At 38.7% G+C, this 15,087-nt stretch overlaps 1 protein-coding gene across 4 annotated transcripts in view; it reads left to right on the top strand.

Moving 5' to 3' along the window:
- LOC139691490 (carboxypeptidase D-like) overlaps window positions 1-9,142 on the top strand; it is an 84,054-nt gene extending 74,912 nt beyond the window's left edge. For 2 of the 4 annotated variants that reach the window (XM_071589338.1, XM_071589336.1), the window contains one exon: window positions 7,813-9,142. In XM_071589338.1, the coding sequence (XP_071445439.1) occupies window positions 7,813-7,968 (156 nt within the window). In that variant the 3' untranslated portion in view covers window positions 7,969-9,142. Of the gene's footprint in view, window positions 1-7,073; window positions 7,173-7,352; window positions 7,709-7,812 lie in introns of all 4 variants that reach the window. The other 2 variants (XR_011701599.1, XM_071589339.1) reach the window with 2 other exon arrangements.
- The last annotated feature ends 5,945 nt before the right edge of the window (window positions 9,143-15,087 follow it).

Below are 15,087 nucleotides of genomic sequence, written 5' to 3'. Positions count from 1 at the left end.
GCCAGTATACCATGGTATGAGGCAGAAGGGAACAAGAAAGCATGTGGCATCAAGTGGTGGTGGTGGTGATGGCGATGGTGTTGGTGATGGTGACGTGTATCGTTTGGACAATCATGGTGCCAAGCAGGGGGATGAGGGTGGTGGAAGTGGGGGTGGGGTGGAGGGGGGTGGGCCATATGCCTTTTACAGCCCAGGGCCAGATGACTCGACGTTTGTGCCGACGTATGAGGTGGGCGTTTGGGGCGTGCGCAGGGAGGAGGAGGAGGAGTTCCGGATCAGGGTTGCTTCCTTCACCCCTGGCAACCGAGGAGGGCGCAGGGGGGGCAGTGTGGGTTGCTCAGAGCATCGACATGCGGTGCTGCCCCTCCTGCCAGCCTCTTTCCTCCTCCTCCCCTTGTTGAAAAGCCACCTGGCACCCCCCTGAGCACTCCCTTGTAAGGTGCCATGCATGCCCGCCGGCAGGCAGTTGCCACGATTGGTCTCTCCTGAAATGCAGGGCATGGTGGTTAATTTGGATCCCCCACTGGGAAGATGCACGGCCAGTGGAGCGGTCCCTTCTTTGGTGCTCTGGCACCTCTGTGCTTTGGATGACTGCGCACTGGAAGTGGCAGCATGCTGGTACACGCATGGTGGTTATATAACTCAAAAGTCACCAAGTTCAGGTTGTGGGTGGTACTTAGTAATACAGAAGTCACTAAACCGCTTATTTTAATGAACGAATGTACCTGTGTGCACAGGCAATGGCAATGATGGGAGTGTTGGGAAGAACAAGGGACCAATGTGACATTGTCATAACTGATTCATTCACCTTTGTCTGAACTTACCACACATTCGCCAATGTGATGTAGAAAATGAGCAACAACCCTTTTAAGTACAAATATTCTAAAATGGAAGCCTTCCATGAGTTTTCAATAAGATAAAAAAAAATAATAGTTGACCAATATTTCTGACCAATTTATTTTTTACTCTTCAAAAGCTTTTATGAAGTGAATTAGACATAGATGGAAGTTTATAGGACTAAATTTGAAAAAATTGAAGTTTTCCCTCAATCCATTGAAATGTTTTGGCCCAACACTGTGCCTGTTAGATCTTTGCACCACCAATGTATCAGTCATTTATGATGAACCACAAAGTGATTTATGGATTTATAAAGTTAATACACCGGCATACAAAGTAGACCTTACATTAGAATTCTCACTGTAATTGGAATATAGTCACTCCTATGGCATTTTTAACCCACAAGTTTCAGCACAACTCCACCAGTATCTATTTTAAATATTCATATTGTGCCTTGAATACCTACCTTATTGATTCATAGAGAGAGTGTGGGGAAAGCTCTTGATTTTCATAGTTCCTGTTGAGTCTAATCAAATCTAATCATAATGCTGGGAGTAGTGATTATTTTTCATGAAGGAAGCTTACTATCCATTTTGCTTTCAATGCCGCAGTATCAGTTCCCTTTTAAAAATTTCTTGTTGTACTGTTGATGAAATAAGCCAAAACACCAAGTATATATTAGGGATACTATTTTAGTACATGATTGTTCCGAAGATTCCAAAGATTCCAAAGATTCTAAAGAGCAATAATCACTGTATGAAGCATCAGGTTACCTGCATGTGATTTCAGTAATTAAAAGTAAATTGTAAATTTTCTTGTAGATGGATTCATGTGTTTGACCGAAAAAGCGCTGGAATTTATACGTATTTGTGGTGTGAAATCATGAATTTCTCCCAATTCATGATAATGCAGACATTCTTGACCCAAAGAAATGTGCATCATTTCGTTGGTAAACAGCATTGTGATTTAGAAGCAATAATAATTGAATAACATATAGTTACTGCATAATTACAACTAATTTCCCAAAATACTATTAATATTTTTATGAAATGCAATTATTCCCTTTTAAATATTGAAATATTATAAGACATAGTGTCCTGCCTACGATAAACCTCGTAGACCTACTGTCCTAAAGGCTTTATTGCATAAATAGAAGGGTAGATACTATTTTACTTAATTGCTGAGGACAATCCAAGGAAATGTGCTAACTTAATTATATGTTGAAAAATGTAATTAACTTTTTATTTGATCTTTTTGTGATGAAATACCTCAGAAGTTTACTCATTCTACTCATACTATTTCATTGGCATGTGCCTACCTTCCTTGAGTATGGATTTCACGTGAATTTGCATGTTTTGGTCTTTTAACTTCACAAATTCTCTGTAAAATGAGGCAGAATGTTATCTTAATGTTCAGTAAATAAATGTCATTGTGATATACATTTAATGGTTTTTATGTGGACGAGAAAAACTATAGCTATAAATGTGATGCAATAAACATTGTGATAAATCTAATGGTAAAAAAAATAAATATGTTAAGTTGTTGTGATTTCTGTCCAACTGCTGGTTCAAATTTTATTGTGATTGATTTCAAATGCATGAAATGTAATTCCAGTAGTGGGATGGACAGAGTTGTAAGCACCTAGGAAGTTGGGTGATGGCTCTCTCTCTCTCTCTGTTCAAAACTTCATTTCAACCTTTCAATGACAAACCAAAATTAGTAGGGTCCTGTAAACTGAGAAATCTGCCATGCAAAGAATAAATTAACACTTATTTTCATGATTTAGACCCGTTAAACTTTTTATCCTGTTGTGGTGTGCCAAGTGAATGCTGCAGAAATGTTGATGGAAATAACATTTGAGAATAGCTATTTTGATAAAACTTCAGTTTTGTATGATGCCACTAATTTTAACAGCTATGACCTGACATAGGTACCCAGGTCTTGTTTTTGCAATTGCAGTTTTGTTTGATCAAATATTGACATGCCTCCCGAGACATTTTTAAATCTATGTAGAAATAAGAAGATTATTTGAAGCAGAAATAAAATCTGAACAAATCTTCCATCTTTATTTTATATCTTTAATCTTAAATACATTACCTTAATGGAAATGAAAATTTTATGGAGTGCAAAAAAGGTTGTGTCAAGTAGTACTGATGCTGATGTGCAGTGTTAAATGTTTTTGCTGTTTTTTTTATACAGTAAACTCTGGATTATCCATAGGTGGAACATTATCCATGCTACTCTCTTTCTCATCCCAGTACTTTGAAATTTTAATAAAATGACAACAATTGCAAAGATGATTAATTGCTTTCAAGGTTTGATGTACTATGAAAGAAAACAAATACAAGTTTGAAATGCATGGGTATCCTAAAAGGTTTATAAGTTGACAAAATGAAAGATATTCTACCATATTTAATGTTTTAATGTAAACATTGTTGTATTATCCCAACTTTCCTATCGTTTCCCTCACTAGCTCTGAGAGTTTCCCTCACTAGCTGCAACGTGTATACGTGTGCTTGTGATGTTTTACGACGTGTATTGCAAACCAACACATACCAGCAAATACACACATCATGATTCGTTTACACACATGGCAGTCACAAACTGGGCACCTTCCATGCTCTTGTACACAGATCAGGTAATATTCCACTGAATAGAAACAACTATTTCAAAGAATTAAAGAACATCAAACTTATTGCTATTCAAAATGGCTTTAAAGAGTCAATTATTGACAACCTAGTAAAAGAGCACAAACATAAAAAACTGGTTCAAAACATAACCACCCTCACACAGCATAAAACCCCTCGGTACATCAAACTTCCGTTCCACCCACAATTAACAAAAGGGCTTGGAAAGATTTTTAAAACCGTTGACACTAATATATCATTCAGCAGCAACAACAAACTAAAACATCTATTAGGTAATGCTAAGGACAAAATCGAAGCCTCAAATAAGTCCGGCATTTACAAAATAAATTGCTCCTCTTGCGATTCAACTTACATCGGCCAGACGCGGAGGAATATTAAAACTAGATTCAAAGAACATATGGCCCATTTCAGATACAACAGGTCAGATAAATCGAGCATTGCCCTACACTTACTCAAGGAAGACCATCAAACATCAGAAAAGGAACTGAAAGTGATCAAACAGACTCCCAACCACCATTTGGACGCATATGAAAGCATTTTTATACAAAAATTCAAAAATGTTGTTTTTAATAACGATAAAGGGCCAATTCCATTCTCTTCACTTCATTCCTTTTTGAAGTGATTTCTTCCCCAGTTTTCAAACAAATTTCCATCGGACTAAGCTCTCCCCCCCCCCCCCGCCCCCCACTTCCCTTTCATAGTCCGTTCCCCGGATACCTTTCACTTCCCCCCCACCTTCCTCCCTCCCCCCCTTCCTCTTTACCAATACGTTTAAAGTACTCCTCCCCTTTCCATCTTCCCACTATTTCGATTGGTGCCCCAACTCCCACAGTTTCTATATATATTTGATGTTTGTCTTCGGTTGTTTACTTTCAACCATGTGCTGGAGGTGTTTTCCCTTTGCTTCGCTGAAGAGCGCCACATTGTGGCCGAAACACGTGTGTTAGATGCATATCCTCATTTGCGCTCTATACCTGTGTATAGATTCTCCCAGAAGCTGTGCCCTTTTGAGTGTGTGTGTGTTTCTTGAGTGCTTGTGTGTGTGTGATTGGTCTCTGCCAATCACAAAGTGTGTGCTTGAGAATATCCTCGAATCTTTTACCGGGGTCTTCTCTACAGCCTCGTGAAGGATTCCATCTCCATCTGAAATTCTTTAACGGGGTCTCACAGCCTCGTGAAGGATTCCAGTCAGGATAGTGTGCGTGTGGCTGTGTGTTGGTCCCTGACGCGGATTAATTTCCCTTACACCACCACAGAGGGGATTCTGGTCGAGAGGTTGTGGTTGGTCCCTGACGTGATTCCCGTTAAACCAACATAACAATTGGTCTGACGAGAGATTGGCAACTAATTATTACGGCCATTGGAGTTTCTTCCCCCCCCCCTCTTATTTTAACTGAGAGGCCATAGAGCTCATTATTTCTTGCTAAAGGTGCCTAGTATGTGTTTACTAATATGTTATAAACCCAAACTAGTTGACTGATTCCTAAGTACCCATGTTTTGTGAATACATATTTTGATAATATTCAATTGATTAAATTAAATAATTTAATTAATAAAAAAATTTTAGCTCCTCTTTATTTAAGCTATGCCAAATATGGTGCATGACAATAATGCTTTTGCCTCAATGCTAAGTATAACTAATAAGGGAAATGTATGCACAAACATTTATGCTACATATGTGTATAAACTTTAGTGAATGGTGCCAACCTAACTCTGATGCCAACCTAATTCTGATGCCATCCTTACATGCAAGGGTAATTTATTGATATTTGTCTGATTTTAGTTTATCATTCATCAGTGATGATTGTGTCTGAACGAGAGGTGTGTATCATTCCTTTGACGGATTTATAAATGGACGACTAAAGCTGGAGTGTATTAAACATTTTGACACCAATTCATTCAATCAAGGGGTGTTGTCTTAAGAACCATGCCTAACTTTTAATGGGATTATCAATTGTAACATCATTGTTTGGCAAAATTCTTATTAGTTGTAGCTTTTCTAGCACAAAAATATTTTCAATCCTTCTTTCTCAAGATTAAATGAAGGCTCCATTTAAAATGATAGCAAGACTGCACTTAGAGCAAGGGCTTCAGTTTGCTACTTTTTCAAATGAAAACAAAGTGGATTCTGTGATGCGTAAGGCATAGAGAGTGGTTCATTGGGTAACTAAGAATTTAAAAGGAAGCAGTGTGGTAACTAAAGAAAAAGCCAACGAGGTCAAGGTTTGCCCCCTCCTGGAATACTCGTCCATAGTATGGGGCGCATATGAGGTGAGAGTTTAAAAAGATAGAAAGAGTGGGGATCGGGATGGTGCAGTGGCAAGTGCACTGGCCTCCCACCCAGAGGTCCTGAGGTCGAATCCTGGAGACATCAGTTTTTTCAGTGGTATCCCGATCCCTCCTTGAGGTGCTTCATGGAGAACACTTAAGAGTGAGTACGCCGTCCGTTGGATGGGACGCCAAACTGTGTTACCCCTTGGCGCTTTTTGTCGAGAGTAGGCTGATGTCGGCGCCGGGTTTCTCTCCGCCCTTCCTCCTTCCCCATCCATCCCCAATGGTGCAAATAACCTCTGCTCTCAGCGGCCGCCTCCCATGATAATAATGGCTGCTACTACTACGATAGAAAGAGTGCAACGGAAGGAAGGCAGATGGGTAGGTGGGTGCAAAACTCGGCGGACCGGACATGTTGGGTGTTCTGAAATGGGAGAGTTTGCAAAATAGGATGAAGAGGAGTAGGTCTGGTGCAATTGAAATAATAGTTAAAGATGACAAAGCATGGGAAGATTTGAGGAAGGAAATAGAAAAACCAAATCGTAATGGGAAAATGACCACAGTTGTAAAATAATAGTGACACCAAAGCAAATAGAGAAAGTTTTCATTTTCAAATGGAAGTGTAGCGGACGGGAGAGTCGTTTGATCCCTGAAGAGCAAACGTTAGGACCGACCGGGTGCGATGTTGGTTTGTGAGTGACGTGGATGGAGTGAGGAGTGTTTGACGGTGAGAGTGGGTACGGTGTTGGATGGCGAGTGATAGCGAGGGATTACTTACTTTGCATTTTCCTTCATTACCTGCATGGCAGTTTAGTTTTGGTTTTGTTAGTGATTGTGTGAATCTATTTAATGATCCCTTTCGTTGTTGTTCTGTTTAAAAGTAATTGTGATTCCAGGGACTTGTGCACTACATAACAATGTCTGTTTTGGCATGTTTTAATTATTAATAATAATTAGGCTATAGTCACTTTTATAACCATGAATGATATCATTTGCAATTTGTATTTTTTGTTGTTCTTCATAGTTCATATATCAGGTTTATTTTGTGTCCATCAAAGGTGACCAAATGAGAAACTAATTTTTCATTATTTTTGGATTCATCTATACTAATTTTTAAGCTAATTTTACTGATTTTTATTCAATATAAGTGTCACTTTTACTTGCATACATATTTAAATGAATTACCTTTGCATTTTAATAGAGCTGCAGTGTAGAGAAGATGTGTACGTCTTATTAAGCATGCTGTCTTTTTTATTTTGTGGTTTTAATTGTTCTGATATGGACCAAATTTGTACATAATAAATCCTGTTCTTTCAGCCAATGCATACTGAGGAAGTAGCATTTAGTAGACCTGTGGTTGATGGATCAATAGTCTTCCCAAAATAACTAGCAAACATTCTAATCCTGTGGTGTATTGTAAGTACATACTACCTTCCTACATAAAAACTCTTTCTTGAATTATGATCTAAAATTTTTGGTGATGGTGATATAAACTTTACTTCTATCCTGTTCTTTTCCAAAACTGGCCAACATGATTGTACACATTTTATTTTTTCATTTTTGGTAGTTCAAAAACATGTTTGATTTTTACATCAGGTAGCAAAGAAAGTGAGCAGTCGTTATAGTGTATGTGTGGTTACCTATTTCATTATTAATGCCAATATATAAAATCAAACAGACCACAACTGTTCAAGGAAATTATTTTCATAGCTTAAAAAGTGTGACACACAAATGGACTCGGGAATATGCGCAAACCATCCTCCAAAAATGTTGAATCTTTATGATTTAAAAAAATGATAGACACTCTTGAAGAAGGCTTTTCTGCCCGGACATATCTGGTGGCCTGTGTGCCCTTGACGAGCCACCCTTGACTTTTCATACGGTGGTGCTTCATGGCCCCAGGGTCAGCATGAAACCCATACCTGAGCTGACGCACAATCTTGGGTTAGCAGGTGGGCCTATCAACCCTCCTAGTAACGTGACTGGGAATTGAAGTTCTCTAATTTAGCCTAGTTTTTGTGGAAAATAATCTAATAAATCTGCACCAATTTTACAGAGGTCAGACAACTTTTACCGGCCATCCCAGCATTCCGTTGCCTATTACCACCGGCAGCCATCCCAGCCGGCGCCCTCCGGCGGAGGTGGCATGGGAAGCATTTTCACCACGCTCTCCAGTGGATTCACAAGTCTCATGGGTCAAATATTTGGCTAGTGTGATAAAGGAGCCTCATATATTTAATTGCATGCAATATCTGTCCGCCCCCACCCTCCCTCCCTCCTGCAAGCACCCTTCAAACCTCCAGCAAGTGGAAGAAGTGAACTGCCAGCACAGAGATAATATGGTAGAGATGCATTCACTGCTCTGGAAATGATGGCCCCGCACAAAGTGCTGGGCACTCCCTAATTATATGACTAGTAATACATTCAATGTGTGCAAGTACTTGGCCACTGGGCCCTGTGACTCATCCCTTTAGCTTAGGGGATATCTTGCCCTGTCAAAACCCATTTTAGGTGCCTTTTATCACCAGTGTGTCTGTCTCTCATATGAAAGACTCATTTCATGGTGATCCATTGTTAACCCAGGAGAGTTTGTAATAATTTACCCAAAGGCATCATTCAGTGAGAAGTTCTCTCCACAATGTTATGGAGGAATTTTCCCGCTGTGAATTTCCAATGTATTTTGTTGAAATTTTACATAACTAAAATGAAGCAATACCTTATGTAAGTTAATTTTTATGTATGCAGTTGTTATTGCATACAAGAGAGGGAAGTTCCTATGTTGCTAAAGTATTTGTAAATTTTTTTTAACTAATACATCTACAGCATAATCCAATAGATGCATGTGTGGTCAGAAGTGATTACATGCACATTAGAGAGTCATAAATATTTTATTTTTCTTTAATTCTCTGAGAATGTGCAAGAAATATTTCATAGGGATATTTTTATTTCTATATGGTAAAATTATAATTCAGGTTACTAACTGCTAATTTAGAGGTACAATTTGAGGAGGAAATGTGAGCATTTCAAAAGTACTCTACTGCAAATCAGAAAAAATGGATTGCAAGTAGCTGAGGACACTATTGATACGCTACGTATGGATAACTAATGTCATCACAAGGTTGGTGGTTGTTAGAGGTGATTCCAGCAAAATTTAAGTTGTTCTTATCATAAAATTAAATTTTTGTATGGATTTTGGTGGTTCATGTGAAGAAATATTTCCAAGTTGTTAGTTGTTCACAAAAATTTCAACTGTATTTAACAATGAAAATGTTTTAATTGAAGTCATGCATCAGTATTTTGCTTGTAAACACATGATGTTTCATGTATTTTGCCCTTGAATCACTCAATAAAAATATTCAGCTTTAAATGAAAACTGATGATGAGAATGAAAACAGAAGAATACCATGTCAGAGTAATTATTAATTGATTAAATGTATGTACCTCTATGCTTAATTAGAATGGCTCATGCTTGGAGCAGTTATCCTGATATCACTTGAAAAGAGTGGTGATGACAGGGGTATGGCAGCTAAAGGATTTGGGAAGAGATGAAATAATTCATTACTGCTCTCAAGCACAGTAACCTGCCCTTGATATGGACCACGAGGAAGGTCTCATTTGTTGATATTTTTATTAAATGCCAGGTTTTTCTACATTTCAAGTTTTGCTGTAGACCATAACAAGTTTCATCAAATATTTTCATCATAATTGCCACCCTTCCTTATCAACACACATTATTTTGTCATTTTTAATTTACTTGAGAAATATAAAAATTAAAATACGAGGGTCATCCGGAAAGTAGTACCCGTTCGTGAAATAAAAAGACAAAAGTAAATATTAACAAACATAAAAAATTTTATTTTTAGAGGATACTTTAAACTACTTCTCAACATAATCTCCAAGCAAATTAAGGCATTTGTCATAACGTGTGACAAGTTTCTGTATTCCTGCTGCATAGTCCTTCGCCGCCAGCTCATTGAGATACGCGAGGGACCCATCTTGCACAAATTTTTGCATAATGCAGATGGTGTTTAACAATTTCATGAACAATTGTTCGAGAAACATTGGGAAAATGCTCACAGATGTCATCAATTGTGACGCGCCGATCGTTCCTCACGAATTCGTCAACTGAGCTCACCAGTTGGTCTGTAATGACAGACGGTCTCCCCGAACGCTCATCGTCGTGTGTGTTCCCCCTCCCCATGTTGAAGTTGCGACACCACCGCCGAACAGACGACTCGTCCATTACATTGTCTCCATACACCTCCTTTAATTGGCGATGAATATCACATGGGCGAACGTTTCTTGCATTGAGGAATTTAATCACTGCCCTCACTTCACAACTGGCGGCGTTCTCAATTTTTTTAAACATTGTAAACAATCACAGAAACAACACAGGCAATGCTAGCGTCACGCAACTTGGCTCAGAGAAGGCAGACAAGCCACTGAAGCTATCTGACCTCGTCCAGCGGCTACTCGCGTCGTCAGCACTTCATGCGGCACGAACGGGTACTACTTTCCGGATGACCCTCGTATCAATTATTTAGTTTTCTATTGTTTATGTGCATTTTCTAATGATGGTGGCTATGGTATTTTGCTTTGGCTGTTTAAAATTCCAAATGCCACAATGCTTGTACAATACAAGGGGGTAACCTAAAGTTTTAATCATGAATGCCTGAAAAAATAATTGTTAGAGGCACTTCATTTTCATTTGTTATTCTTAAGACTTGTTTGTCTACATAGTCACTATCCAGAGTTGAGCATTTCTCCTAGCGCTTCATGACCTTTCCAAGGCCATCATTGTAAAACTCAGCAGATTGCAATGTCACAAACTTTGTGCAAACTGAATCCCAATTGCTCTGCCTCCTGAATGACGTTATTTGTGTTGGCCAATCCCCGACCCTACTATGAGTTTTTGAGTAGCGGGAATAAGAAAAGTTGCTTGGGGCAAGATTCGGAGACTATGAAATATGTGGAAAAATTTCTGAGCCACATTACTTTAGCAGTCTCACAATTTGCGAGCCTCTATCTTCTTCATATAGTGAGTTACTTCACTTTATGGCTACATGAAACTAAACAAATCAATATTAATATCTGTAATTTACAACAGCGTGTAAGTTATTATTTTATAATTATTAGGTAATCTACCAGCTCTTCCCATGCCTCTTTAATCATTTCCTCTGCATACAGGTTGAACACCAACGGTGATAATGGGCAACCCCGCCTTACACCTCTTCCTAACACTGCCCATCCGGACTCCCCGTTCCCCACCCACAACTGAGCAGTCTGAGACATGTACAGGTTGCGGATTAGCCTCCTTTCCCTCCAATCTATTCCTATTTTCTGCAATATACTCATTAGTTTTTCCTAATCCCACTCTATCAAACGCCTCTTCGAAATCTGCGATATAGGCAAACACGACTTGATTGTATTCCATAATCCTCTCGATTAGTGATCTCATTACTGCAATGGCATCACGTGTACCTCTCCCCTTCCTAAACCCAAACTGATCATCCCCTAAGTAATCATTTGCCCGCCTCTATATCCTTTTGTTTATGATCCTGAGAACAACTTTAACTACCTGGGAAATCAAACTTATTGTCCTGTAGTCCTCACATGATGTAGCCTTTACCTTTTTCGGAATAGTAACTAACACTGATCTCACAAAGTCTTCCGGCCAGATTCCTTCTTCATAGATACTACGAATCAGCCCATATAGCCTCTTCCTCCTACATTTTCCTAAACATTTCAGTAGTTCCGCAGGAATGTTATCCACCCCCACGGCCTTATTTAGTTTCATCTCCCTTAATGCCCTTTCTATCTCATTGTCTAGTATGCCTGGACCTAAGCTATCTTTCTCTACGTCATGTTCCTTTTCTATGTCTAACTTTGTTGGTCTAAGTTCTTTACTATATAGTTCTTTTATATATCCCTTCCATCTCCCTTGGATCTTTCCTGTGTCAACTATTATCTTACCCGCCTTATCTCTAACTGTTAGCATAGATCTTCCTTTCTTACTTCCCGATAAAGATTTAACTCTGCTGTACAGTTCTTTTGCTTTATTTGTTGCCCGCCTCAATTTATTGTTCAACTCTTTGTACTTCATTTTCCCTAACTCTGTGTTTACATTCTTCCATTTTCTCCTCTCATCCATCTTTGTAATCATCTCATCCGTGATCCATGTTTTTCTAGTCCTTTTAGCGTTAACGGTTCCAATAGTGTCTTTTGCAGCTTTCGATAACCTTTTCTTGATACTTTCCCATTTTTCTTCGATAGTACTTAGCTCTTTACCATCCTCCATGATTTCCTCTACCGCCTGTTTATATTCCTTCCTTTTCAAACCATTTAATGCTTCTACATTCCATTTTCTAACTCGCCGCCCCTGCCTTATCTTTCTGAAACGAATGCTACATTTCATAACAACTAAATTGTGGTCAGAGTCTGCATCCGCTCCCGGGAAGCTGTGGGAATTTATCACACTGTTCCTTAACCTGAGTCTAACCAGAATATAATCTAGCTGATAACTTTCTGAGTCACCTGGCATTTTCCATGTATATCTGCGTCTTTTGTGGTGTCTAAACCAAGTGTTGGTGATGACTAACCCCTGTCTCGTGCAGAACTAAACTGCTTTCTCCCCGCGGTCATTCCTCGTGCCTAAACCGTAGTCCCCCACCTCATCACCATCTCTTCCTTCGCCTACCGTCGCATTCCAATCTCCCATCGCTATCAAATGTTTCCCTGCAGGAACACACGCGATCGTGTCCTCTAACTGATCGTATATCCTATCGACCTCTTCTTCCTTATGGTTGCTCGGTGGCATGTATACCTGAATAATAACTAAGTTCGTCGGTTGTGCTTTTATCTCCACTATTGATATTCTATCCGTTACCTGTTCTATGTTGACTATGCTTCTTCCTACCTCTTCATTTAATCCTTTGCCCTTGTTGGCCCTTGTCCCCGCCGCTGTATATTATTCTATAAGTATCACTCCAGTAATCCCCGCTATCCTTCCGTCCATATATATATATATATATAGCCATAAACCCTGTAATCAACATATATACGAGGGTCATCCGGAAAGTAGTACCCGTTCGTGCCGCATGAAGTGCTGACGACGCGAGTAGCCGCTGGACGAGGTCAGATAGCTTCAGTGGCTTGTCTGCCTTCTCTGAGCCAAGTTGCGTGACGCTAGCATTGCCTGTGTTGTTTCTGTGATTGTTTACAATGTTTAAAAAAATTGAGAACGCCGCCAGTTGTGAAGTGAGGGCAGTGATTAAATTCCTCAATGCAAGAAACGTTCGCCCATGTGATATTCATCGCCAATTAAAGGAGGTGTATGGAGACAATGTAATGGACGAGTCGTCTGTTCGGCGGTGGTGTCGCAACTTCAACATGGGGAGGGGGAACACACACGACGATGAGCGTTCGGGGAGACCGTCTGTCATTACAGACCAACTGGTGAGCTCAGTTGACGAATTCGTGAGGAACGATCGGCGCGTCACAATTGATGACATCTGTGAGCATTTTCCCAATGTTTCTCGAACAATTGTTCATGAAATTGTTAAACACCATCTGCATTATGCAAAAATTTGTGCAAGATGGGTCCCTCGCGTATCTCAATGAGCTGGCGGCGAAGGACTATGCAGCAGGAATACAGAAACTTGTCACACGTTATGACAAATGCCTTAATTTGCTTGGAGATTATGTTGAGAAGTAGTTTAAAGTATCCTCTTTCAAATAAAATTTTTTATGTTTGTTAATATTTACTTTTGTGTCTTTATTTCACGAACGGGTACTACTTTCCGGATGACCCTCGTGTGTGTGTGTGTGTGTGTGTGTGTGTGTGTGTGTATATATATATATATATATATATATATATATATATATATATATATGTATATATATATAGCCAGCGCATTATGATTTGCAGCAGCACCACATCCCAAATATATTTTAGTAGGTATGGCAACTAGAAACATGTTGCAATATTTTCTGAGTTGATTCCTTTGAAGGTAGCATTTCAATTAACAAACACTAGTGGGAGATATTTTGTATAAGCAAGAGGGGCTTGGTGCATCGAGCACAAGTCTTGCGAGCAATAATGAGCCAAGGTAATAATGGTAGCCACCCTTGGGAGTAAGGAATTATGGGGAATATAACTGCTGTGACCTATGTTTAAACTGCAATTTATATGCTCACAAAAATAGTAGAAACACCCAATTAGAATCCATGATTAGTGTACAGAATTACTGAAATAAGGAAATGCATATCATGAAAAAGGGAATATTTGGATGAAATAAATTTGCATTTTTTGATAAATTGGAACTAATCAATTATTTATCATTAGAACTAGTTACTTACTATTGATTTTATTTATTTTAGTCATTAGGCACCTACCTAAATTAAAACAACAGTGTATACATTGAGCCTGGTTCATATAAGTTTGCTGAGCAGATAAGTAAATTTGTCACATTTGACATAATGTTTAAAAAAAACCTTTGAGGCAGCTAGAACCCAGAAAATTTGAAAAAAGACTCTGAGAAGTCAACCTTGTTTTTGATAGGGAACACTGCAAGCAATATCAATCATTCTCTTTTACTCCAAAAATAAATGCATCTGTTTTTGTGAGCTTGAAACTTGAAAAGAGCAGCCTCTTCACTTGTTCCAGTTACCTACAATGGCAATGTGAGGATTCATTATGCATATGGTTAGGATATTAATAGAAGTGTTGAAAAATATGCCAATAAAAGTTCTGCAATTCAAAGGTATCAAAAAAAATTAATCATATGTTGAAAGGGGGTAAGTGTATTGATGCATGATTTTTGATATTATAATGACATCCGCTCTTTTTTATATTAAACAATTGTCACCTTTCAACTTTTTTGGCATAGATGGGGATATATTGGACACCCTTGGTCAAAATCAAGAGATTGAGCTAAACTCTAATTGAATTTTGGCAGGTAGAGATATTTCCCAGTGTGCCATGAGTATCAATAGATTAAACCCGATCATTCAGCACGTCTCTCTCACCTCATCATACCTAGAATATATATATATATATATATATATATATATATATATATATATATATATATATATATATATATATATATATATATATATATATATATATATTCCATTTATCCATATTTCAAAAACCTCCAGTCTACACCTATCCTCCTGCTTCAATGACCACGTTTCCGCACCGTACATAGCTACGCTCCATATCAAAGTTTTTACTAGTCTTTTCTTAACATCCTTACTCAAAGTCCCTGTCATCAACTCCCTCCTCCTTGTGAAAGCCTCTTCGCCTAGCGCAATTCTTCTCCTTACG

Source organism: Hetaerina americana, unplaced genomic scaffold (assembly GCF_022747635.1).
Source record: "Hetaerina americana unplaced genomic scaffold, ioHetAmer1.1.p SCAF_366, whole genome shotgun sequence".
Lineage (NCBI taxonomy): Eukaryota > Metazoa > Arthropoda > Insecta > Odonata > Calopterygidae > Hetaerina > Hetaerina americana.
The sequence above is the reverse complement of the archived record's forward strand: the minus strand, read 5'-3'. Positions and strand labels throughout refer to the sequence as shown.